Source organism: Balaenoptera ricei, chromosome 4 (assembly GCF_028023285.1).
Source record: "Balaenoptera ricei isolate mBalRic1 chromosome 4, mBalRic1.hap2, whole genome shotgun sequence".
In the NCBI taxonomy this organism is placed as follows: Eukaryota; Metazoa; Chordata; class Mammalia; order Artiodactyla; family Balaenopteridae; genus Balaenoptera; species Balaenoptera ricei.
In genome coordinates, this window is record NC_082642.1 from 3,552,638 (window position 1) to 3,579,928 (window position 27,291).

The 27,291-nt window shown below is 40.1% G+C and overlaps 1 protein-coding gene across 6 annotated transcripts in view; it reads right to left on the reverse strand.

The window, feature by feature from the left end:
* MME (membrane metalloendopeptidase) overlaps positions 1–27,291 on the reverse strand; it is a 273,465-nt gene that overhangs the window by 58,147 nt on the left and 188,027 nt on the right. For all 6 annotated transcript variants that reach the window (XM_059920079.1, XM_059920074.1, XM_059920075.1 and 3 more), the window contains one exon: positions 205–366. In XM_059920079.1, the coding sequence (XP_059776062.1) occupies positions 205–366 (162 nt within the window). The remainder of the gene's footprint in view (positions 1–204; positions 367–27,291) is intronic.

The window sequence follows — 27,291 nt, forward strand, 5'->3', positions numbered from 1 at the left end:
AAGCAGGAATGCTAAGAGATGCCAACATATCCATTTCAGCGTCTACCACCCTCAGAGTGACTCAGTGGTGGTCCCCAAAACTTGGAGGGATTATCGACTTTAATGTTTTGCGATACTCCCTGTAATCGCTAAGAGCTGTATCTTAAGAAATGGATATATTAAGAGAGAAATCTTTGATGCACAGACACAAACTCCACTACTAACCTTTCAAAATGACTTCTAATTCATCCCTTAGAATGTCAAAGTTACTGTAACGGGAGCTGGTCTCAGGAATGATGTTGCGCTTCAACCAGCCTCCGCAGGCGTATTTGAAAAAGTCTGTACAAGGCTCAGCAGCGGCATCCATGTTCTGGATCAGTCGAGCGGCTGAAAGACCACAGAAAGGATGAGATAACATGAAGGGTGTATTTTTGTAAGTTTGGAAGGGGAAAAAAGAGACACATTGCTTCTTTATGATCTAGTCAACCAGACTGATGCTCCTCTTTTTACTTGTGTAACTGTGGATTCAGGTAGAATGATGAATATTATCAGTGTATAGTCCTCCTTCCTTTACTGTAGTTGGTTGGTTTTATTCTTGAGAGGTCTGGGTCCTCCTATCCTGTATCTCACCCCCTCCTTTAAATAACTGAGGTTCTTGCTAGTTCCTATCTCAGATGAAAAAGTGAATGCAGGTCTGCCTTATCCGTCCTGGGCCTGGAGTCACTCTTCACTCTGATAACTTTGGCTGTTGACTCCGCTCTTCAAGGTGCTGTGACCTTTGAATGTCTGGGAGGCTGGCTCCAAGGCATGTGGGATTGTTAATGGATTTTATCATTTTAGTAAAGATCTGAAACTACAGTTATTGCTTCTCGTACTTCGTTTACAAAATTGTTGCAATTCAAAATTGATATCCGCTCTCCATTTGTCTATGTAGAGTCTGTCATTATAAGATTAGCTGTAAGCTTGTTAGTTTTTCTTATGTCCACTATTTTATCTTTGAGATTTATGATGAAAGTGCAAATCAACCAACACTGAGTATTTACAGTGTGCAAAACACTGACTGTGATGGGTGTGGCAGTTGATAGAAAGATGTATAAAATTTTCATAAAGTATTACCACTGAAGAGAAGAATATTACATACAGGAGGCTCAATGCCCACAATTTCTACACCTGGAATAGTGAGGAAACCCTTCCACTGCCCTCCCCACGTTCTTTCTCATACAAGTTGAACTGTTTCACAAGGAAAACAAAAGAGCAATTGAGAATTCATCTGCATCAAGAGAGTATAAATTCTCAAATGAGCTTCTGAAAATACTTCACTTTCTGAATAAATAAGTTAATTAAACACTTTTAAGGACTGCTGAGCTCTGTGGATTTTTCCAACTTGGAATGGTAAATCTCTCTTTCAGCTGAGCCTCAAGCCCCCGCTTCTAACCGCTTCTGGACACGTTTGCCTGGCTGTCATCTCAGGTTCCATCTCTTTAAGACTAAACTCTCTGGGTTGCCTCCAAACCAGTCCTCTCTGGACGTTTATACTTTGGTCTACAGCACAATCGTTATCACAGCCTTCCATGTTTGAAATCTCGAGTAAAATTCTGTATTTCTTGCTCTCCCTTGGGCTTATCAGTAACTCTTTTGCCTCTTTTCTATACTCTTTAGATGATCAGTGTTAACCTACTTTACATCTTCATCCCTTCTGACCAGAAGTCACCTAACTACTCCTCTTGCTAGTATTATCTCCCTAATATTATACATATGTCACGTATCTTTCACAGATTAAACTTCACCAGATACCCTTTTGCCCTGGCCACTCCCTTGCTCAAAAATGTCAGTGGCTTGACGTTGCCCAGGTTAAATTACAAACTCTTTAACCTGGCTAATCAAAAGTCTCTACCTTATCTTTTTTTTCCTCTCTGAGTTTTCATACAAACTCTGCTCCAGCCAGATGGGCTAACTCCGTGTGCCACAAACACTCCTGTGCTTCTCTACCTCGTGCCTTTGTTTCTCTCCCCCTCACCCCACCCTTTTAACTCCTCCTCCCATTCTTTCCAAATTCTACCCACTATTCAAGGTTCAGCTTATGTCCCATCTCTTCCTGAAGCTCCCATGACTCCAAACTTTAGGGAAGATTTCTTTCTCTGAACTCCTGAGAGCTCACTGCCTCACTCAGTCTTAAAAGAGGCTTTAGATGAGGCTACTTTGAATTTCTCAGGTGAATACCTACAGTGTCTTCCTAATCATTCTGTTGATGAACTTAACCTCTTTGTAATCCCATCACCTAGCACTTCAGTAAAAGTCATGCAGTTAAGTTTATGTGTGATGACATTACTGAATCATCAGTGAGTCCTCTTCTTCCCTCCTCCTACACGTCCCCCTCCCCAGCTCCTGCAGGTCAGACCAGTTCGCATTTCACAGCCTCCAGAGCCCATCCCATCCTTCCAGGTCCCAGTTTCTATTCTTTCTTGGGCCCTCCTCTCTCAGGCTCTATCCATGCCCTTTCAACCAGACTATGGCCCCAGGCCTCTCCCCACCCCATTCATCCTGTGTGTCAGTCAGATTCACATTGTCCTGTCATTTCAGCACGCCATTTTCCACGCCAAAGTCTTCAATATAATCCTCTTGCATTCATAATAAAATCCAGATTCACAGCACATTCTAACCCTAATATACCTAGTGAAGCTTCTCTCACTGCTTTCTAACGTGAGCCATCTGCCCCAATTAAATGAATGTATTCATTTTCTGCTATGAGGCACCTTACAGTTCTCTGCTTCTGTAACTTTGACCATAATTCAGGCATATTCAAGGCCCAGTTCAAATTCTCCTTCTTCACGAAGGACCGTCCTTACAAAGCCCATATCGGCTGACATCATATTCATTATTTTGTTGGAAAATTCATTGTCTCTTCACCTGGACTGTGGTTCCCGAAAAGGAGGAGATGCATTTTCCAGTTTTCTCTCAGGGCCTAACGTTGTACTCAGTAAAGACTTGTCAGCAAAAACTCTAACTTGAAACCTCAAGTAAAGATTAAGAAATTGACCTTAAAAAGGTAGAGAGAAAATGCAAATCCCTTGCACTTTGAAGGAAATGAAGATTTGATGACAGGGGAAGTAAAAATAAAGACCCTAAAGAATAGAAGATTATCATGTAAAGTGAAAAACCAGAAAATTGGAGCCTGAAAGAACTGCTACATAAAGACATTCTAAGCACACATTTTTAGCAATTTTATATAACTCTTGTCTTTTTTTTTTTTAATTTTTACTTTTAAAAAAAAAAATTTATTTATTATTTATTTTTGGCTGTGTTGGGTGTTCGTTTCTGTGCGAGGGCTTTCTCTAGTTGCGGCAAGCGGGGGCCACTCTTCATCGCGGCGCGCGGGCCTCTCACTATCGCGGCCTCTCTTGTTGCGGAGCACAGGCTCCAGACGCGCAGGCTCAGTAGTTGTGGCTCATGGGCCTAGTTGCTCCGTGGCATGTGGGATCTTCCCAGACCAGGGCTCGAACCCGTGTCCCCTGCATTGGCAGGCAGATTCTCAACCACTGCGCTACCAGGGAAGCCCTAACTCTTGTCTTTTAACATACTTTAAAAAATGTAAGCTGAATGTTGTAAAGGCAACTGCCATTTTGGGGGCACTTCTATTTTCTTCTCTTCTCTGAGGAAGTGGGTGGTTTATGTCCTAACACCACAAAGAGCCATAAACTCCTATTTGGGAGAGCAGCGAACAAGGAACAAGCAAGTAGAATGAACAGGGAGAGTAATGAACAAGTCTCAATGCCTCTCTGGAAGTACCACCTGCCTTGCCTGAAAAGGACGAGCAGTGGCTGCAGTTCCATGCTCATGAGTGCAAATCCACTGCCACGATTGTGCAGCCCTACTTCCCACATCTCCCATAACGGAAAAAGATGATCCTTTCCCTCTTAGGTTGAATTGCTCACTTGATACCCAGTTACACTACTTACATCTGGACAACAAACCAAAGAAGCAGCGTTCAAGCAATTTGTGAGGGATGTGCAGACAAGAGAGGGAGAGGCAACTCTGCCAACCCCTTCTGTGCCACTTTTAAAACGGCCCTTTGACCAGAGAGCTCATCTGAGCACAGGCGCTTCCAATCACTTCAAAGAGAGCTCTGCTCTTATGAATATTTTGGGGCCATGGGCCAAGGCAAGTCATGGGCTAGCACTTTTATGCTGGGGCTTTGATCAACCTTCCTTTAATCTCTTATCATGGGTTTGATTCTCATTTTGCACCTTATCCTCTGGACCCCGTCTGTGCTGACTTTTCTTTGAAGTCGGCGGTAGACTCATGGGTAGAAGGGCCATAGGAAACAGACGCACCACTGTCAAACTGGTTATAATTGTTTTTATATTTTGCACGTTGAATTACTCAGCCTCTCCACATAGCCACACTTGGGCTCTTCAGATGTTTCCTTATCTGTGGGTTTCTGACATCTGAGTAAACAAATGTGGTTTAAAAACAAATAAAATTATTTCACCTTAGTAAGCAGACATAAAAAGTGATGTAGTAAAGGCCAATGTATTGACATGGAATGCTGTTGACCAGATGTTTATAAAGTGAAAGAAAGTGTATATCATGATTTTTGAAAATCTGTATAAAAACAAAGAAAGTCTAAAAGGCCTTTACAGCAGTTATATCTGGGTGGAGGGATTATGAGTGTGTTTAATTTTGTTTTATTTGCTTATCTTTATTTTCCAATTTGTATTAGATGAACATGTGTTGCTTTTGCAATAAGAAAAAAGTTTATTTTTAATTTAAGAAAATAGTCACATAAAGACAAGCAAAGTAATCTATTAATAATGAGCTTACTTCTTATGAATGACAATTCTGAATGTTCTACGCTGATAATAAATGGCACACCATTTTTTTCCCAACTAATCTTCTTGTAACATTTCCCCAACTTATATGATCATAGGAATTTAAAAACAAGCTCAACTACCGTCTGGGATGTTATTAATTACTGTATTCGTTACCAGGGTTTATTGTGAGGGTATGGATTAGGAGATGTTGTATAAGCTGAGAAAATGTTTGGAGTGCTTAAATCAGGCAGACTTGTTTTGAATCCCTGAGCTTCCCCACTTTTTTGTTGTACAAGAATAAGTAGCTTCCCCAAGATCAAGCAGCTAGTAAATGATGGAGACCCAGGACTTGCACTTAGGTGTGTGTGGCCCCAAGCTCACCCTCTCCCCTCCACACTTTGGCTGCATCAGGTGGGAGTGTGTGAGAAGCAGTCAGCATGCTCCAGCACTTTCTCCTCCTCCACTCCTTCCCAATTAGCCTTTATTCTCCTTTTGCCATGCCCCCTTCTTTACTTTGTCTGCTCCCTGCCTTTCTGTCGCCACAGCGTCCCTCCCTCCTCAGTGTCAGCCTTATCACCAGCAACGAGTGCTGAGTCCAAGGAAGGAGAAAGCATCAGAATTTGGAGTCTCCAGAATTTGGAGAATTTGGAGTCTGTAGCCGGGAAGAAAGGGTAAAAAACAGATGAATTCTTCACAGTGGGGCAAACAGACAGGAAAGCGGCATGGAGGCCTTTCGTACTCAAAGGCACACCCCGAAGTGCATCTTCTTGAGGTGGACACGTAGCAGGGTTCTTGCCTAACCTTCCTCTGGATAGAACAGGATGGATGACGGAGGGTGAAAATTCTCAGTGATACGTTGTACGGCAGTATTTTTCAACCCTGGCTAACCATGTGAATCACCTTAGAAGCCTTTAAACATACAAATGCCAAGGACAGATCCCTGATCAATTAAATCAGAATCTTTGAGGTGGTCCAGGCATTTTTTAAGGCTTCCTGAGTGATTCTAATGTCCATCCAGGGGAGAATCTTTGAGGTGGTCCAGGCATTTTTTAAGGCTTCCTGAGTGATTCTAATGTCCATCCAGGGGAGAACTATCAGATTAGACAATAGAGAAACATGGAAAATGAAAACAAGGGAATCTAAGATCAGAAAGTAAAGATGGTCCCATACTTAGATGAATCAGGCCTATTTCTTCTTGCCTTTCCAGTCTGTAAGTACAAATGGGCCCATGTCATGACAACCCATATTTCTAAGTACAATTGTCCCTTCTGAGTCCCTGGCACAGGATGGCAGGGAGCCACACATGTGTCTCCTGTACAAGTCCACTCTCCTCAGGTCTCCACTCTCTATACTGGCTTTACCTCCATGCCCTCCTGCCCCAGATCCCATCCATAACCTCTGGGGTGGGAGCCGTGTGATACAGGGAGAGTGCCTCTCTTCCATCATCATTGTCCTAGAGGAGTTCCGAGGAGGGCTCATGGTGCCTCCAGGTGAAGAGCTCTCTTAGATTTTATCTCCATGCCTCCCTCTCCCAAGAACCACAAGGACCAGTGGGTCTGGTTTGGGGGGAGACTGCAACAGCAAAAGCTAAACTATATTCAGAATCACTTCTCTGATGGGAAAGGCTTTATTCAAGGGACATTTTTGTTGAGCTTGACTTTTTATTCCTCTGAGATGAGCTCTCTCTCTCTGAGGAGGCTCCTGGCCCTCTCAGGCAACAGACCAGAGACACAACCACTCTACTCATTGCCAGACATGATTAGACATGGCAGAATTCCAGATACACTGGAAACCTGCTACATGTCTACCTCAAGAAGGGGCAATCCTTGGTCTGTCTTTGAATGCCAATGGCTTCCAATGTCACATGATCCCCCTTTCTTATCTATATGCCATGCTTTCCAACAGCATCAATAGTTTGCTAACTGAAAATAGAATTTTAGGCACTATACACAAGAAATATTTCTATGTTTATACATGTACATTCCATAGAGGCTACTTTTCTGGCCCTGTGTGTGTGAATGTTCATGTGTGTTTTAAAGAGATTTCTGCATGTGTCAAGTAATCCTGGGGAGACTCTCAGTAAAATAATGAAAATCTCAAATAAATATGATTGCCACAAGTAGCAAATGAATAAACTGGATAGCATGAAGCTCTCTGCTGGCACTTAATTGTGGGTTTAATTTTATTTAATGTGGATCCCTACTTAGTAGATCACTGATGTTTTCCCATGCGAATGAATTAACAGGAATTATGCATAGGGCTGATTCTTGTTATTTGATGGGGTTTTGTTCTAAAGTCAACACTAACATTGAATTAACAAATACTGAATCATTGACCTTTGGAAAATACAGTGTTAGGTTCCTATGAGCCTCTGATCACACAGTATTTTCATCAACTGATCAATACATAATCTTGTTTTATGTGTGTTTCTGTTTAATTTCTGATTTAATATATATCATTGATTCATTAACATTGAAGTCACAGCCAATAGCACTACAACTCATACCTGAATGAAGCTTATTCAACACATGTCTTTTCTCTGTAAGGCACATCACAGCCTTCTTGCACTTAGGGGCACTAGACAGGACTTCAGCACTAGGTTTGGGGGCCATTTTAAACAGTTAAATCACTAACAAAAAGCACAGAATATGTGAAAAACATGGCACTAAATAGACTGAGAGAAGGACCCTTGTTTACAATCTCCTTGTTGGACCTCAGCTGGGTACACGTGTGCAGAGTGATGGAAATCTTTCATCAATCTGTGTATGTCTGTAAATGACCTCGAAAGCACCGTGAGTATTGATTTGGGGGTAACAAATAAATTTTAGCCAGTAGGTGAATTAGCAAATAGGAAATTTGTAAGTGATTAGGATTGACTACACTTTTGTCCATTTTTTCTTTGAGGCTTTTAAAAAATATCCAGGAAAATGTGCAAAACAAGCAACAATATTAAGTGGGAATGGTTTCAAATCACTTCTTTCTCAATTACTACTGTATTTTTAAAAAAATCCTGGTCACTATATATTTTGGTGTTGAACATTTTAAATAGGCTAGGCATCTATTTATAACATATATGCCACATATCTGGCTTGGTAGCAAAATTTCTTCACTGATTGTTCTTGCCCTGTGTAAGTAAGGTTTAAGGAAGCCTTTACAAGCAAAACTGTTTTCAGCTTGTTCTCTCCCAATCGGCCTACGCCCTTGGTTTTTTGCTCCCAAAACATTTTCACACAACATTTTCATTTTGGTATCTTAAAAATCACTGTAATCATCAGCCTGGCTTATGACTGTTATGGAAGTGTCCAGAAGAGGTCAGAGAAATGCTGGGGTACCCAGGAGCAAATGCTCCTGTGAAGGCCTTAGGACATTCATTTCTGACCCAAACTCCTATCCTAAATGTTTGCTTTATTAATAGATACCAAGCTTGATATTACTTACTAGGCAACTTTGACAATTTAAAAATCTCCTTTGACAACATTCTGAAAGTATTGCTGACCTCATTCCCCTGCTGCCACCCTCCTCCCACCATCCCCTGACCAAAATTAAGGCAGAGTCAGAACGTTTTGAAAGAACACAAGGAAAATGCAATGTAATCACAATGGGTCACAAAGGACTCTATTCAGAAGGCAGCAACGTGGAAACTAGAATCTGGGGGACCATCCCTAAAGAGAAAATGACTGAAAATTAGCAAGCACACAAACTAATACTAATAAAACCAAACAGTTTTCATTACAAACATTCTGGATTCTTGCAAAATCCAATCCTCTCTTTTAAACAAAATCCCTGTTTCAAATTGCTTTTGTGATACCTTGGTTGTAGAAAGGTTGGGGGGAAGAACGGGAGGGAACAACCGATGCTGGATGTAATCAGGACTGCTAGTTAATCATTTAGTCAAACACTCCCTGTCAACCACTGGGTAAGTTCCAGCTAAGCCAAGGTCAAGTCTTGCACTAGTCCAATTGGTCAGCACCAAGAAAAGTCATCTCTATACAACTGTTCAGAAATTATCTGTGGATTTACACAGGTAGATTTGAGGGAAGTTCCAAGATAGTGAATTTTTTCTGTAGAGCTGCAATTCTCAGGAAAGGAGAACTATTTTTTGTGTTTTAGCTTGACGAGTAGTTTATAATTGTATTTCATGTACACATGTGACCAATTTACCTTGAATGCATAGGCACAAACGCACACTCACACCCACATACACACAGGCACAAGCTATACATAGTTAACCTGGAATCCAGTTGCTATCAGATTTACAGATAAACTCACTGTCAGATTTACAGGTAAAATGTAAACTACAGGATTTTCATTAGGGTTCAGCCAAAGATGCTTATGTCATAATAATAATAAAAAGTCAATGTTTGATCTGTGTCAGGCACCAAGTGCTTACTTCATGCAAGTCAATTTTCTAAATTCCTTGACACTTTTTCTCATTTAACTGTATACGGTAACAATATTTTTGTCCCCACTTTCGAGCTATAGAAATTCATGGTAAGGAATCTGTACCCAAAGTCACACAGTTGGTAAGTAGCAAAACTGAAGTTTATCCTCAAGCAGTCTGGTGGCCAAAGCCTGGGCTCTTAACTATGATGTTAAACTGCTTCTCTGGTTTTAATTATATTTCTTCCTTATAATATCTTCCCATTGCTCTATAAATAGGACATGTTACCTCTGTTTTAAGGAAACCTAGGCATAGAGTGGTTACATGCCCAAAGCCACCAATATGACTTTAGATAGAGCCTAGGTCTAATTTTAAACTGATGTTTTTCTACGGTATCATCCTTCTGTAACTCCAAATAGCATTAAAAAAATTTTGGAAGCTCCACAGAGAGAGAGAATCCAAATTAAATTATGTAGCAATCACTGTCTTTCTGATGCCCAATTAAGATTTTATTGCTCCATAACATGAGCATAGCTACATAAACTTTTTCACCTCGTCTGACCCTAGATTTTTAGAACTTGTTGAGATAATTACAGAAATCTCAAGTCTAATGGACCTACAGTAATAATCCTTAGTTGGCTCTCCCCAAATTAGTGAAATTCTTCAGCCTTATCTCATAGCCCATTTAAATGAATGGCTCACAGCCAAGAGAGGACAGTCAATAATTTTCCAGTAGGGATTCCTCCAAAATTCACAACCAAAAACATTCTGTTAACAAATGGAAGCCCTGAAACTGTGTTACAGTTAAGTTAAAGTGCTGTAAGTCTAAAAATAAATTTTCTTTTTCAAGTCCAATTTGCATTTTAAATCCAAAAAGAGTCTTTGCTGGCAAAAAGCTATTAGAGATTATACTGCAATTTAAATACAATATATCACTTAAAATAAGTTATCAAGGCTGTGTGTTGATTATAATGTTAATGAATAATAATGTTCCTTTTTTAAGGAAAGATATAGAAGGTTATGAAAAGGCTACACCGTTCCCTAAGTAACTCTCATCAGTTAGATCCCAAGCTTCCTGGACACTGGTGGATGTTTCTGAAGAGGAAGCAATGAAATTACATACCCATGTTTCTCCCATTTAAACATTTTGCTATTTTGGATCACACTGTTGAACAAAAATGATCAGTCCAACTTCAGTAATATGTAATTACTGAGAGTAACTCAAAACATTCTGCCTTTGCATCAGTTTTGGTTAGGGAGTGGTACAAAAAGATCACAGCAAAAGGATCAGCTGGGTCACTGGTGCTGTAGAATGCTACTTAAAGCGAAGTCAAAACTGTAAAAAAAAAAAAAACTCTTCTCCAGTGGGCACTATGAAATTTAGTATGTATTAACAAACTAGGCATTTAGTTGACACAAGGTGGTATTAGGCTCCACATGTTTATATTTTTTTAATGAATACATATCTCTGTTCTATTATAGAAGACTCAGAGAATTATGCTAAATCATTTGCCTTCTTCAAAAAAGATTTTTTTCCTTGTGGACCGTGAAAAGACTCTGAAACTTTTCATTTCATTTCAACAACTATTTTTGAGTACCCCTACATGTCTGACACTATTGGGATCTGATTATATGTCATGGTGAATAAACAGATATAATCCCTGCCCTCACAGAATTTGCAGGGCTTCCTCTGACACAAGACTGTTTCTTCATGATGCATATGAACTCCTATAATGTAACTATATCTAGAAATGAAGGGTTGTTATGCTCTGTTCTCATTTCCAATTCCTGAACTTATGTAGTATTTAGTTGACAAGTAAAGCTCCTATTTTCTGTAACTTAGAGGTAAGGAGTCACTTGCAGCGTGCGTCTATAAATAGGCTTATTATGCGTGTATGTGTGAGCTGACCAGGAGTCTGAATGAGCGTACTATGAGTGAAGCAACCTGGGATAGAGGAAACTTCGAGGACGATGATCAAAAACCAGCAGCACTTAGCCAAATAGAGACATTCAAGAGAAGGCGAGCACAGGGCCTCATTAAAGGAGAGCAGAGATGAGTTACTGAGAAGGAAGAGGCTCTGAGAGAACTGGAATTGGAAAAGAAAGGCCAGACTAGTGGAGATTTTGGTAACAAGGAGCTGGAAATGCTTACCTGAGTAGGAAATTAGTTGAAAAATCTCCCTGAAACAGGAAAATAGTGGGAAAGAGAAATGCATACAGAAACTGTTTCCTTGTTGACCCAGTTCTAGCTTAGGAGGGTAGAATTAACTAGGTAAATTAAACAACCAAGGAAGAGAGTAATTGACTTTACTGCTAGTAAAGGAGATAGATCAGACAGAAAAGGGCTAAACTCAGGATATTTGACAGGGAGATACAGAACTGAGAAATCTGATTTACATATGTGGGACAAAGCCAGAATGAGACCACTTCTTTGCTGCTGTATTTGTGTATCAGGTGCCCTAACAAACACCTTGCCTAGACAACATTGGTTTTGTGACCAAGATAAGGAACCTGACAGAATAAATATAAAAAATAAATAAAATATTCATTTATGCAACCAATATTTATTGACAACTTACTATGTGCCATGCACCTTCCTAGCTGCTGGAAACAGACTGATAAGTAAGATAGAAATAGTTATTACAGGGGGCAAAACTAGACATTGGACAACTAACTACAAGTGAGACGTGAGTTATGGGTAAGCATATAGGATGTGCTGGGAGCGAAAGAGTTAGCTAGGCAAAGATGGAAGAGGGAAGGCATTTCATTCCTTCATTCATTCAACAGATATCTGAGTCAGGAACAGAGTTGTGGTCCAGGCAGAGAAGGTGAGTGACAGCCTTGATAAAAGAGGCAACAGAAAGAGGACTGGAGTGTAGAGCGGCTCTCTGTGAGTGTGGAAAGATAGGCCATTCTCAGAAGGAAGGATACAGGATGGATAAAGAATGAAGAGCTAGATTCCCAGGGCCTCAGCATCCCAGGAGGAACCCTACCTGTCTTTGATTGGTGGAAAGAGACCTGTGGGAACTAATAGTCAGGGGCTTGGCCTTTGTCACCCTGTCCGGTTTAGGAAAGAGAACTGATCATGGGAAGAAAGATTTACTCTTGCTGAACTTGCAGGAAACAGCCAGCCTTGTCCTAGAAGTCCTTATCTTGGGCATCTAATAGAAGCGGGTGCTTTCATCCTCAATCTATCTGTATGGCTGGTCAAAAAGTTCCAAATCATCTCTTCAACACATGCCCTTGCCAAGTCAACTTAGGCTTTCAGGAGCCCTAGCTTGGACAAGGTCTCCCCATGAATCTAGACAGAGTTCTCGTGGATTGCAGATGTTAAGCTGCTGGACGACCTCTTCCGTAAGGTTCATACATCATGGCATCATTTGTATGACTGTATGGCTAGGTGAGAGATGGAGCCTTAGACCATCAACCATGAAATAAGTTATCAGTATGAGATGTGCAGTTTCTAAGAAATAACTCAAAGTATATTTCCAGGTAATCCACAGAATATAAAAACAATGATAATTATAGGTACACCCTTTACCCACAGCAACGATTCTAATTCCAACACCTTGCACAATGACTAGTTCATAACAGACACTGCAAAAGAATCCTTCATTCTCAATTAAGTCTTCTGTTAGGAAATTATCACCACCTGTTATTTAAAAGCCATACTTTTACTTTATCAGATCTTAAAATATTTTGATACTCGTTTCTTTTGCCTGTTACTACACTCGAATAAAAATGGCTTTTATTGTTCATTTAAAGTCAGATAGGCAGTATCTGAAAAATTTTGAACTTTCAACACTTAATTAGATTTTCTTATATTTAAATAAAAGAAGACAAAAAACTGATTCCTCCCTCCTTAAGTTTTTTAAATTAATAGGTGTGGTTGGCTGATGGTTGAGGGAAAAGCTGGATCCTTGGCTTTCTGTGTTGGCATACAACATTAGTGAGTCGTTTCTTCCTCAGCAAATGAAGAAACATTTTTCTTCCATATAAAATGTGTGTCATGTACATAAACTGGGCTCAGGTAGAAGTAGTCTGAGCCAATCCAGTGAGACTGAATCCTATTTTAGATAGACTACAAGGAATCAGCGACAGAGGAAGTTCCTGGCTAAGAGCAGTGGAGAGAAGCTACACAGGGGCAAGAAGCAGCAGGCAGCTGTGATGAGGGAGCGCTACCCAGCAGACGGTGTGTGGTGATCCAAGAAAGTTCTTCAGGCAAAAGGCAATGACGGCTTCCCTGGTGGCGCAGTGGTTAAGAATCCGCCTGCCAAGGCAGGGGACACGGGTTCGAGCCCTGGTCCAGGAAGATCCCGCATGCCGCGGAGCAACTGAGCCCATGCGCCACAACTACTGAGCCTGCACTCTAGAGCCCGCGAGCCACAACTACTGAGCCCATGTGCCACAACTACTGAAGCCCGCGCACCGCAACTAGAGAAAGCCCGCACGCAGCAACGAAGACCCAACGCAGCCAAAGATAAAAATAAATAAATTTATTTTAAAAAAAAGGCAATGAGGTTAAGAACTAAGCTGGTTTTCAGTCCCAGAAGACAGGGAAGAAAAAGCAGAAACTCAATTTCCATAGCTAGGGAATGAGCCAGAAGTGAGGTCCCAAGGGACAAGGTAGGAACCCGCTCACTAGAGCTGGGGTCAGAGGCAGCTCACCAGACGTGAGACTGACTGGAGATGGAGCCAGAGTCGCTGACCTTGCTCTTAGTAAGGGCCTGGGCCTGGAATGGGGCTGATCCTGCAACAAGGGCCTTCATGGAACTCAACCAGTTTGTCAGCTTTGCAAATCTTCCCACTTCTTTTCTTTGTTTTAATTTTATTACATAGTTGTTGAAATACATCATGTAAAGTTTCATAGCATCTATAGCTGCTAACTTATATTCTCTTTTAAAGATTCATATTTGCATGGATACGAGTTTAACGGGACTTTCAAGGTTTCACTTGTGCCATTTCTTCTCACACATTGTCATTTCCTTGCTACAGAATATTATATACACAGGGCTTTGAGAAATATTCTGTTCAGTTAATGACTTTTCATATATTGCTTTTTTATTTGATTCACTTAAATATAATTACATTATTTCTCTGAACAAATATAATTATTAATACTTTGTTTCTTGGCTTCTAAGTTAGTGAAATCATTAATTGCTATATACATGTGTTCAGGGATAATGAATTCATTTTGGCTTCAGACTGGCAGAGGTATCAGAAACATCCTAATTTCACTCAATTAATTTCATTATACCAGAAAATTAAGCCCTTAGATTTTACAAAAACTTTCTTTCCTGGAAGTATTTTTAAATAACTACTAGATCCTCAAGCACATCTTATTATAAGTCTTTAATGATTTGGGAGTTCTTTAAATAAGAATTTCTTGGAAGTTCAAGAAAGCCTTGATTAACAAAGGGAACTACTTAAAAGATATGGCCTAAGCCATCTTCACCATTTTATAGTTGGCTTGCTTGTTTTTGCTTTAAGCATCAAGCACAAAGAAACAGATACACTGCTGGCTACTGGTTACCTGCTAATTGATTTCAGTTTGACTTCCTAATCCTTTAGTCTGTGCTGTGGACCAAACCCCTTTTTATTAGTTTCAAGCTAAGGTACCTACTGTCAGACTTCTCTGGATTGAAAAGTTTTTTTAAAAAGACATGTGGTATCTGAAATGTGATAATTTGGTTTGGACATTTTTTTTTTTCTTTTGATTTTGAAGGAAGATCGTGCCTCTGAAAAATGTTTAAACAAACATTTTGTTTTGAGATAAGAACTCACTGATTCACTTGGAGTTTTTATCTAGGTTGGTGAAAAAATAAATAAAAATGAATTCATGAGTAATTCTAATTCCATCAAACGGAGTTCCCGCACAACATGCCAGACAGGCAGCCCTCCAGGGTCTCCTTTTACCGGCTGCTGTTGATCCACTGGAGTGATATTATCACATGTGACAACAAAGAAGTCGAAAACCCTACCCCGTGTGGACTAATGTCTAGATCGGGTGGCACATACTATGATTCTAGAATCTGACTCTTGTCAGCAAACATTTCCCTCCATTCAGAAGGGTATCTCCTACAAACCTACCTCTAGAGAATGAAAGAAAGGGCTTTGGGTTGTATGAGGAAACAGGATTAGAAGAGCATTTCTAGAGTCATCTTGGGCAAGAAGGCATGATTTATTAAGCCCTGAGCCTGCTCATGGATACTCCCTTCAGCTCTCTGATTTAAGGGAAACCCTCTCCCCTGAAGCTCTCTCTCCCCCAGCACTCTGCACACTGAAAAACAAAACCAGTCTTCTTCTATCACTCTATGCAGCCTCCAAATCATTCCCCTCCACTGTGTTTATTTAGGTTTCTGCCAGCTGACCATCCCCACCCACCTCATCTACTTTATCTCTGTCATCCACTAACTTCCTAGACATTCATCTTTGTTTATTAAAGACTCAACAGCTCGCTCAGTCTTCCCTTCCACGAACGTTCTACCATCTTCCCAAGTAACATCAGGGACTATGCAGACAATCTCTGCTACTCTCTGGCTTAAGAATTTCTTAACCTTAGACACTCTCATGACCTTCACCTCCATTCCACATCTGTACCTGCATTTTCATGGTCCTAATGTTGCTATCACCAAGAATAGTTCTACCTTTGAAATCTTCAACTTGAGTAACCTACACTTTGGCCTTCCCATCCTTAGAAGTTCTTTCATTTCTTTATTCCCTCTGCACCTGCTCTTCTACTTTACTGAGAATTCTCACTTCATGCTCACCCTGTTCTTCCTTTGTCTTTCTTTTACCTTCTATCCAGCCTACATCCTGTGGTGTCATCATTTAAACCATCAACCCAGCAAAGTATTTCATTCCCTTGCCCCTGCAAATGAGCCTACCCTGAATCTTCCCAGCTGCCTACCTTTTCCCTTCCAACTCTAGGCTAAGATATTTAAGAATGTTTTTTACAGATGTATTGATTGACTTTTTTATTGCAAGCTCCTTATGAGCAGGGACTTTGTGTTGTTCACTTCTGCATCTGCAGCAACTAGAACAGTACTCAGTAAATATCTGTGGAAGATATTACCTGTGAGGCTAGGAAAACCCCATAACTTCCTGGTTTAATGCCATTTCAAATTATGGCCTTCAGCTTCAACAGGGCCATCAGTTCTGTGCACAGCCCTTCTACGTGGTCCTGCTTAGCCTTCCCTCCCACTCCATACACTGGCCCTTTCCAGCCTTCAATACCCTTACTTCCTCGTACACAGAGAAAACTGAAGTAACTGGATGCTGAGCCACATGGCTTCCCGTCCTTCTCAGCCTCTAACCGTACTGGCATGCACACTATCATTGCTGCTTTCCCCCTGGTAAGAGAGGAAGAGGGGGTCCTCCTCTGCTTAAGAGTGGTCCTGCCATCTTTTCTCCAGATATATCCTCTCTTACATCCCCAGGAACAAGATCCATCAACTTTCCCATCTTCCAATGGAATCTCCAACCTCTTCCTTTCTGCCTTCATTTCTTGTCCTACTCAACCTCTCAGCTGCATTTAACTTCAGTGATCAGACTCTGATTTTTAACATACTCTCTAACTCTTGCTTCAGTGATTTTACACTTTACTGATTTTCCTTGTACCTCCTTGCCTACTCCTCTTCAGTTTCTTTTAAAAAATCTCCATTCCTTCCTGGGAAATCTCAACCACCTCACCCCTACGCTGATGACTCCTGAATCCTTGTCTCCAACCTTGACTTTCCTGAACTTCGCCACACAGAAGACTCACCAGTATCTTAACTCTACACTGTGTCAAAGGGAACTTTTCGCTGCATGGGCCCCAGCCTATTATCCAACCAGCTCTTCCTCTGTGTTCCCTGGCTCAGTGACTTGCAACACTTACCACCTAGTTTCTCAAGCCAGAAACTTGAGTTCCATTTCATTCACTTCTTTTTCACAACCTCACATATTTACATAAACACTATGCCTTATAAATTCTACCTCCTAAATATTTCTCAAATCCATCTATTCTCTCCACCCTGTTACCATCAAATCCAGGCAACCATTAGCTCTCATCCAGATTAAGTGCGCAGTAGCCCAATTCCTTGCCCAGAGTCATTCTTTAGGTACAGTCAGTGATCCTTCTCAACAATTCTGATCAAGTCATGTTTCACTGAAAACCCTTCCTTCTGTAACTTCCCATTGCTATTAGGAAGGCTCAAGCACTTTACCACAGACTGCAAGATTCAGTTTCTGCCTATCTCTTGTGCCAGCACTCAAACACCCTTCTCACCCCCACCCTCACATCCACATTCATGCCTGCTGTGACTCAGCCCTATAGCCATTCTTCCAGTTCTTCAACCTTGCTAAGCTCTCCCTCATACCCGGGACCCAGAAATAGTATTCCCTTGTGTGGGTAAATCTTTGTCTCCACTTTACCAAGTCTGCGCTAGCCAGCAGGCAAGCTTGAATACGCCCCACCTCTGCTTAAAATCCTTTAGATGCTCCCCATAACATATTTATTCATTTTCTATAGACTTGAAGAGGAATTATAACCCAGCGCATTTCGCATTACACTCCAGCCATCATGAACCACTTGCAGATCCTACACTCACCCAGCCTTTGCATGCATCTTGCATCCAGCCTGGGCACATGCTGCCCTCTGCTCCACTGGCCTGGCAACCTCCGAGTGGCCTTCTGAACTAGCAGGTGACATTTCCTCTGGCGAATGCTTTCCTGGCCCTGTTAGTTACAATCACTCTAGCTGCCAATCTATAATGACTGATGTGGTTTAGGCGCCCTGTTCTCAGAGTGCTTGCAGCACACTGCTTCTCTCTGCCTTAGCACTTACCCAAACCGTACGGTAATTTTGTTTATTGGTCTGTCATGCTGACCAGACTGTCACTTTCCTGAGGGCAGGGTTTATCTTAGTTCATACTCCCAGTGTCTAGAAAAGTGCTCAATGTTTAGAAGGTGCACAATTAATGATTTTGAGAAATATAAAAAAATGATCGAAGGAATAGATGAATGGATGAGGAAAGACATTGTTCTCTATGAAAACATCCGTGCCCGCTTTCTACTGGGGAAATTCAGGGGGACAGTCCAGGTTCAGCTTCTCCATTATTAGTAGAAGAACAGGCCTAGTGACCTTCCGCTCTGACTTAGTTTTTACTGAGCAGCACAGTCTGAAATTGCACCTGTTAAAGCAACCAGTTGGTTAACATATACCTTCTTTTAAAAATGCAAATGTCCAGGGAATTCCTACATATCTTAATGTCAATTTATTTACTTAAATTCCTTTCCCCCAACACTTATCAGAGACCACTCCGCTGAAGGAATTGGAACTCTGCGTGTCAGAGAGGAGGGAGGTCTGGCATGGGTATATTTTAAAAGCTTCCCCAATTATCCTAATAAGCAGCCACAGTGGGGAATCACTAGTCTTCCGCGCTTCTCAAACTTTACTGTGCACTCTCCTCTCCTGGGGGCTTTACTAAAAATGCAGCTGCAGATTCAATAGGTCTGAGGTGGGGCCTGAGAATTTGCATTTTTGCAAGTTCCCAGCTGATGCTGATGGTACAGTAGACCACGCTTTGAATAACAAGAATCTAGTTATTCTCCTCTTACCTCAGGCCTCTGGCTTATTTACTTTTAGGGGTTAATCACTGGGGAGGGAAGGGCTAACAGTGAATGTCTGCAAGGGTGAGCACAGAATAGCTACGTGTTCAAATCAAGTTGTGCTTGACTGGCTTTACAGAAAACAAACAAAAAAAAGCGTTTTGCTTTACAGGAAACATGGATCCAAGTGCCCATTTCTGATTGTGTTCATTTTACAGTTCATTCACAGGCTGAACTGTCACTCCCTGTGCTAAGATAGAGCACAGTAGTCAAGGAAAATGTTAATAAGAGATGACACATTTTTACCCGAGACTATCTAAAATGTACTACTCTCTCTCTCTCTCTCTCTCTCTCTCTCTCTCTCTCCCTCCACCCCCTACCCTCTCTCTATTTTTGGCTACACCTTCCACTTAAAAAATATATTGACTGCCTTCTTTTGATTCTCACTAAATAGCTTTTTTTTTCTCAATAAATAGCTTTAAATAGCGCATCTGTAACTTTCATGAAAGAACACATTAGATGGGCTATATCTGTGCATTATACCTGTGGTGCATCTCCTTGAAGGATGCATAACGTGAAATAGGCTGTCATTAATCTTTGCTGTTTCTCTGTAAAATAAGACACTTTTAATTTCAATTTTGTAGATAAGGAAAATGAAATGCAGAGAGCTAAACTGACTTAATTAAGATCGCATACTAACAACACAGGATGTGGCCTGAACTTACATCTTAGTTCTACCATGCTGTTGGCTTAGTGGAAAAAAAAGCTGTAATCTTTCAAAAGATTGTGCCTTAATTATTCATAACACTTGCATCTCTTTGAAATAAAGTTTACTATTTAACCGCCTTGCTCCTGCACATATCTATTGTTGGAATTTATCTATATTCTAGTCATCTAATTATTAACCTACATTGTTCATAAAAGAATTCAAAGTGGCCTTACAGGGATACAGGAAATAAAATCAAATACATTAGCTGAGAAAGAAAGAGGAGGGCAGGAATAATGCTAATGAATCAAGTGTATACAAAGATTATAATTATAGGTTAAAAACAAATCTCTTGACACACTCATAGTCAAGGTGAAAAATTTCATAGAACCCTTATGAAAAACCAACACATTTTCCCAGAAGCATGATAATCCCCAGTAACTACTTTGTGGTAGACCCAGTATTCTGCCTTTGATTTAGAGATGACGGGTCCACCTGGCCCTACCATACCACATATATCTCTCACTTCCTCTGAAAGTGAAACTCCAGCACATGCAAACAATGCTTCCAATGTCTAATTCCGAAATAATTTCAACTTCCTAGTTGATTTACAATTTCCACAGACTTTTCATCAATATAACACTAATATGATCAAATAATAGGTACTCACTCAAACTGAGAAGCTTGTTATTTAGTGACTTGGTAGGCATTGAAAACTACACATAATCACTTTGAATTGTGGAAACAGGAATCAACGGACTCAACATTTAATTACAATAACAAGCATAAGATCAAAACAGAAGATAATTACTTACAAATGGACACTGGAGAGATGGGAAAAAAAGGGATAAGGGTGATTTTGTTGCTTTTTATCCGCATACCATAAAATTCACCCAATGACTTTTAATACATTTATACAGCTGTGCAACGATCACCACAATCCAATTTAGAAAAATTCCATCACCCCAAAAGGTTTCCTTGTGCCCATTTGCAGGAATCCCTGCTCCACTCCCAGGCCCTAGGCAATAGATATTCTACTTTCTGCCTCTATAGTTTTGCCTTTTCTGTAAATTCATATAAATGAAATTATATAATATGCAGGTTTTATTATTGTCTGACTTATTTTACTTAGTATAACATTCTTGAGGTTCCTTATTGTTGCATGTATCATAGTTTGTTCCTTTTTGCTGTTGTGTAGTATTCCCGTTTATAGCCATACCATATTTTGTTTATTCACCTATTGAGGGGTATTTGGGTTGTTTCCATGTTTTGGCTTCTATGAATAATGCTGTAATTTAAAAATCACATGAAATCCCTTTGAGGACATGTATTTTCATTTTTCTTAGGTAAATACCTAGGAGTGAAATTGTTGGGTTGTATGGAAAATGTATGTTTAATTTTCCACATAAATTGCCAAATGTTTTCCAAAATGGTTTTTATATATCGCATTGGGATGTACTGAAATATTTTACATTCCCACCTGCTATGTATGATAGTTCTAACCTCCACATCCTCACCAACACTTGGTATTGTCTATCTTTTTTATTATAGCCCTTCTAGTGGGTATGGGGTGAGGGTGTTTTGAACAAAGAAAATTTATTCCAGTTTTCAGTCACTCAGAAATCGGATCAAAACAACTAACCCCCACCCCAGAATTTCCTTTTCTGAATGATCTCAGAGAACAAAATTTTTCAAGATTCAAAGGCTTGTGTAACTTTCCCCTTATAGGCGTTTTAACGCTTTATTTTTCAATTTCCCTTTAAAAATCTATTAATATTATTAACTGGAGTTTCATATTATATCAAAGGCTTATTGGGAAGCACCTTGCTACACCATGGATTTTGGCAAGCAGGACAAAGCAAGGCCCTTCAACTGCAGAGGGGTCTTCCCATATTTCTCAGTCTACAATGTTGAATATAAAGCTGGAGTCCTCACTCCCCCCACCCCCACAAGCTGGAGTTTATATCCACTCCTTTACGCACAGGTAATGTTCGCAGCTGTAAAATAAACCTTAAGATTCCAAATAAGCTTATCAGGCATCGCTAATTTTCTTTCCCTTTAACCACTTAGTCCAACTCATCTATGTTTTCAATACCTCGACCTTGCACTAAAAAAAGATGGTGCACTACTGCTTAAAATCTACCCAGAAGGTAAAAAAAAAAAAAAAAAAAAGTTACATATGTATTTATCACATCACTGATTCCCTTTCTTGGAAAGGATATGATTGACAGATGCTAATTTTGACCGGAGAATTTTTGAAGCAAGTATTGCTACACAATTGTCAGGAGAATGGTGTCAGGGAAGCCGCCCAAAGCAAATTGCCACATGCCACGTTTAAATTAACAAAGGTGTGCTTCAGCAGCCTTTCCACTAAGATGCCGGCTGCGTTCTTATTGCCTGAAGGATTTTTTCAAGCTAAATTACATAATGAAATAGCCTCATCTCCCACTCTGAAAGGCTGTTACATGCCTGGCAGCCCTCAAGAGTCGGTCTGTGGTCTTTCCTGTACTCATCCAGTTGTGTCATTTTTCTTCGTGGAGGCTTCTGGGATGTTAACAGGCAAGAAAGGAGGGACCATGGCCCACAGCAATGCAGAGATTCCTTGTTGCTGCCAGGAAAAGGCCAGCTGGTAACAAGATACTTCACTTAGGGCACTACCAGGATCTGGCCCTTGAAGAAATGATCAGATATTTGGAAGGTTCATTTACTTCAAGGGTTATAGCTCAAGCCACACAAAAGTGATTATAAATCAGAATATGAATACATAATCTCACCAAGCTTAACATATCTTTCAAGTGAACAGAATGCCTCCTTTCCTTGTATTAATATTTAAATACTCATCAAAAGTTTGCTTGATGAGTAGAGAATTAAAGTAAAGGAAATGGATAGTTATGAGAGGTTTCATCCAGGTCCTGACGCTCCACAAACCTGTCCCTCAGGGCTGCCACAATTGTGCAGTGTACAACCTGCACAACTGTACAGATGGTCTTGCTCTCTCTTGAGAACTGTATTGCTCATGTACCTTAACTTGGTTTCTCTATCCCCTGGAGAGTTTAGGACTACACTGCTAATGTTTGCTTCTTTAAACCCCTCAATTCCATGTTGTGTTCGATGTACTAAAATCACTGATAAAGCTGATCGCTGTTCTCAGTAAAGTAGCTTGTTTCTTGGTCAAAGAGATATTCATTCTCCTCCTTCTTAGTCTGTATTTAATTATTTCAACTCTCTGAGAGTCATCATATGTCCTTAGTAAAGTAGCTTGTTTCTTGGTCAAAGAGATGTTCATTCTCTTCCTTCTTAGTCTGTATTTAATTATTTCAACTCTCTGAGAGTCATCATATGTCCTTAGTAAAGTAGCTTGTTTCTTGGTCAAAGAGATATTCATTCTCTTCCTTCTTAGTCTATATTTAATTATTTCAACTCTCTGAGAGTCATCTTATGTCCTTTCGTTCCAAGTTCTAGCATGAGCGGAGGCAATCTGCTCTCAAATACTGTATGTACAGGCATAGAGTATTAAAAGTTTGATAGACTCCTGGTCTCCTTTGAGGCAACAGGGAAAAGTGGTCATGAATACAGGTTCTGGAGTCAGGCTGCCTGGAGTGCAATCCTAGCTCAAGTTTGTTCATCTGTAAAAGGAATGTATAATGGTACCTACCTCACAAGGTCATTATGAGGATCAAACGTAAACTGCTTACAATAGTGTCAGACACATAAACATTCAGTAAGTGTTAGCTATTATTATTCTATTTTATCTTCTATTTTTACTTTATTATATTCTATTAGTATTCTCCTGTATTGTTATACCCCTCTATTAACCTATTTAACATTTCTTCCTTATCATTGTATGTTACATACCTCAATTTAGTAATAAAACACTAGTTTAGCAAGAAACACTATGTGTGTGTTTTAACTCTTCAAAGACAGCCCCCAAATAAAAGAACTATGGAAGGGTGTATTATTAGTTCCCTATTGCTGCTACAAAACATGGCCACAAACGGTGACTTAAAACAACACAAATTTATTATCTTATGGCTCTAGGGGTCAACAGGGCTGCATTCCTTCTGGATGCTCTAGGGAAGAACCATTCCTTTCCCTTTCCAGCTTCTAGAGACTGCACACATTCCCTGGCTCTTGGCTGTATTACTCCAAACTTGGCTTCCTCTGCTTCTGTTGTTACATTTTTCTCTCTGATTCTGACCCTCCTGTTTCCTTCCCCTTATAAGAACCTTGTGATCACATAAGATAATTCAGGATAATCTCCCCAATATCCTTAACTTAATAATCATCTTTGTAAAGTACCTTTGGCCTTATAAGGTAACATATTCATAAGATCCAGGGATAGGAAGTGGACATCTTTAGGGAGGCATTATTCTGTCTACCACAAAGGGAAAAGCATTAGATGATCTCTTGAGATTATTTAAGCCAGTGGTACCCAAGTGGAGATGATACTGCTGCCCCAAGGAGACATTTGGCAATGTCTGGAGATACTTTTTGGTTGTCACAGCTGGGAGAAGGTGCTGCTAGTCACCTAGTGGGTAGAGGCCAAGGATGCTGTTAAACATCCTACCATGCACAGAGCTGCCCCCTTCCCCATAACAAAGAATTATCCAGCCCAAAATGTCAACAGTGATGAAGCTGAGAAACCCTGATTTAAAGTATATGATTCCTTGAAATCTTAGTAAGGTTGCAATGCAATGGAAGCCAGTTTCAGGATTTAGATTTACACAGAGACGTTTGAGAAATCACATCCAAGCTCTATAATTCCATGTTTTTAACAATCTTATATAGTAAATAAGAGATGAATAGTATTACTCATACTTTAATAGTAGGGTTTTGAACACTGCCTTAACTTGTTATTTGTTAAGAAGTGCTTGTTTCATTTTAGGTCCGGTGTAATCTTTCACAGGGATGCATTTTTTATACAGGCAAGTTAATTTAAAGTATGTATTGTAAACAGCATTTTATGTATATTACAAATATTTAAATTTGTAGAGGCTCAGATTTAAAGGACCCAACACCAAACAAATTTCAAGATGATCCACAGCTTTCTGCAATATTCTATTTTTGCCTTGGTGTGGCTTGACCTCCATCCCTTGACTTCAAAGGATCAAAGACAGAAGTACACTTGCCATGACTTTCCCTTCCATGAGGAGAAAGATTTCAGCTAAAACCAACTTTCACTTGAAATAAGCACCTTGGGTATCAATACCTAACTTTTCCAATTCTCAACAATTTCTGTGCTCAGGTTTGAATTCTCCCAATCTTTTAAAGTAATCTATAGAATTGCTGGTAGGAGACTTCATATTTTTTTCAACATCTTTTTTTCTGTCTTTCTTTTCTTTCCATCCATGCCACTCTTTCACTCTCTCCCTTTTTTTTCTGTCCAAGATTTCCCCTAGAGTTTTCTTAATCTGAAGCAACTTCTAAAAGCAATAGTTACGTTTTCTGTGGCAGAAAATATTTTCTAACCAGTAGAGGACTCGTGTGTGTGTGTGTGTGTGTGTGTGTGTGTGTATGTGTAGGGCGTGAAAACTTTATCCATAAGAGTGAGTTTCATCATTTTCCCCCCAGGGAGGAATAGTAACTACGAATATGAAAGTATTCTAGCAGCTTGTGAACCAACAGAGCAGAATGAAGAAAAACACACAGCTATTCAGCAACATTGTTTACCACTGAAGCTATTTCTATTGTATACATTTCTCTGCCAAGATATAGTTCTGTGAGGTGCTTTTTACATTTGGTATGATTTCTAAACTACAATTAAAGGATACAGTTTAAATACATTTTAATGAGTTAAGCCTTGCCAACCAGTATAAAAAAAAGCCAAAGCCATACCTCTAAACATTAAGTCACATGTAGGATTCCAGATTCCAAATGTCATATTGCTCCTTGGGTGGGTACCACTAAAGGAACCTGCTCAGATCTCTGGGGTACAATCACCTGTAGGATTTTACAAAGATATGCCTACCTAGTCAAAGGATCTAGTTTCTTCAAAAATAAAATCCAAGAAAAAAGAGTGAGAGGGAGAAAAATCTGAGACAACCTACAGATTAAGAGACTTAATAGATGCATCAAGTGTATTGAGGACTGAGAAACTTAGAGATAATTAGAGGGCAACACATAAGTGGGAGTTACTCAAAACAGAATAGCATGAGCATATAATAGGGCAGCTGGTAGAGAGAAAGGAGAGGTAGGATTTAGGGAGAAGCAAATGGTAACTTTGACAACTTGGGTGCATACCAACTCTGGCACAGAGACCCTGGGCATCTCCCAGCCAAGGCACCTGTGCAGCCATTTCCCTGAGGAATAAAGAAACTTCTTTTGTTTCTGGGAAGGCTCTTGGATGGGAAAGTGCATGTTATTACACTGAGGAGCAAATGGCTGGTATCCCAAGCAGGTCTCCCTCAAGCTACCCACATCATGTCCCAGAGTGTACATGTGCACTTGAGATGCAGTGGGGGGAAAAAAAAGGCAAAAAGCAATACAGAAAAACAAAGAGCACATACATACTAAGGACATTAGACTATAACCTAGAATCCTAAAATATTTTCCCATTACTATTTTGCAAAGGTCAGTGAATAACAAAAACCCAGATAAGACAGTCCAACAGAAAATGGTTAAAAATCATTTGGGACAGATTATTTCTTGGAAGAAATGTAGGCATCAGAAAGGAAGTTTAGAATCTCTGGTCAAAGGGCATAAATACTGTGTTCATATCCAAGGTGCTATGCCAGCTACCACCTTTCTTCTCCTTGTCAAAATGTTCTTCTTTTCTTCACCACATTCTAATCGATGTGACTTCTATAGCTCCATACACTTCTCTGTTCCCTTCTCTGACTTTTCTTTTCCCTCTACTCTAATTCTTGATGTCTTCTTAAGTTCAGCTCTTACACTTCTTCTACTTTTAGGAACTCAAATATTCCCAAGGCTTCAGCTATCACCCCTTGGCTGACAGATCCTAAATTCACTCGATCTCTACTTTCTTGCTGTCTACCTCCACTTGGATGTTACCCCTGACTTAGATGCAATAGGTCTAAATCCACATTAATCACAGTCTTCCCTAAAACAAACTTACGTCGTAACTTTGCTATTTCTGTGTGAGCTGCCACAGTCTCCCGAGTCCCTTGAGGTTTCAAAGTTGGTGTCATTTTCAAAGTATTCATATCCTTCATTTAGCAAGTCAGTGCTATTGAGCCATCCCATTGTTCCTCACATTGCCTCATAGCTCTTTCACCTCACCGCAGGCAGCCCTCCTAAGCTCACACCTGGATTACAGAAGCAGCCCCTACCTGCCCTCCCTCCCTAGCTTCTCACTCAATCCACCCAGCCTAGCATTCCCAGAATCATCTTCCAACTTTTGCCTTAACGAGTGATCTGTTCAGGAAAACATCCTTTTCTCTTTTTCTACAAAATCAAGGCTAAACATGAATTTCCAAAGCTCTCCATAACATGTCCCTATCTATCATGCCTCCATTTGCACTGCTTCTCTACACAATTTATTCCTGTTCTTTCTCCTAGTTTGGAATTCCCTCTTCTGTATCTCCACTTCCAAATCCTAGCCCTGCTTCAAGACCCCTCCCAAATCTAACTTCTCCACCTTGCTTTACAGGACTATATGTCACTCCCTTTTTCATTCTTACCCCTCTAATGATCTGCATTGAGAATTTTAGCACTTAATGATATGATGCGTGCCATTTCAAGTGCTGATTTTCTTTCTCCAATTACATGGCAAGCTCCATAAAGCTACAGATATAGTTCTCCATCTCTACCTTACCATAAACTCTGGGGTTGAAAAGAGTGAATTCTTTTTTGGAATGAATAAA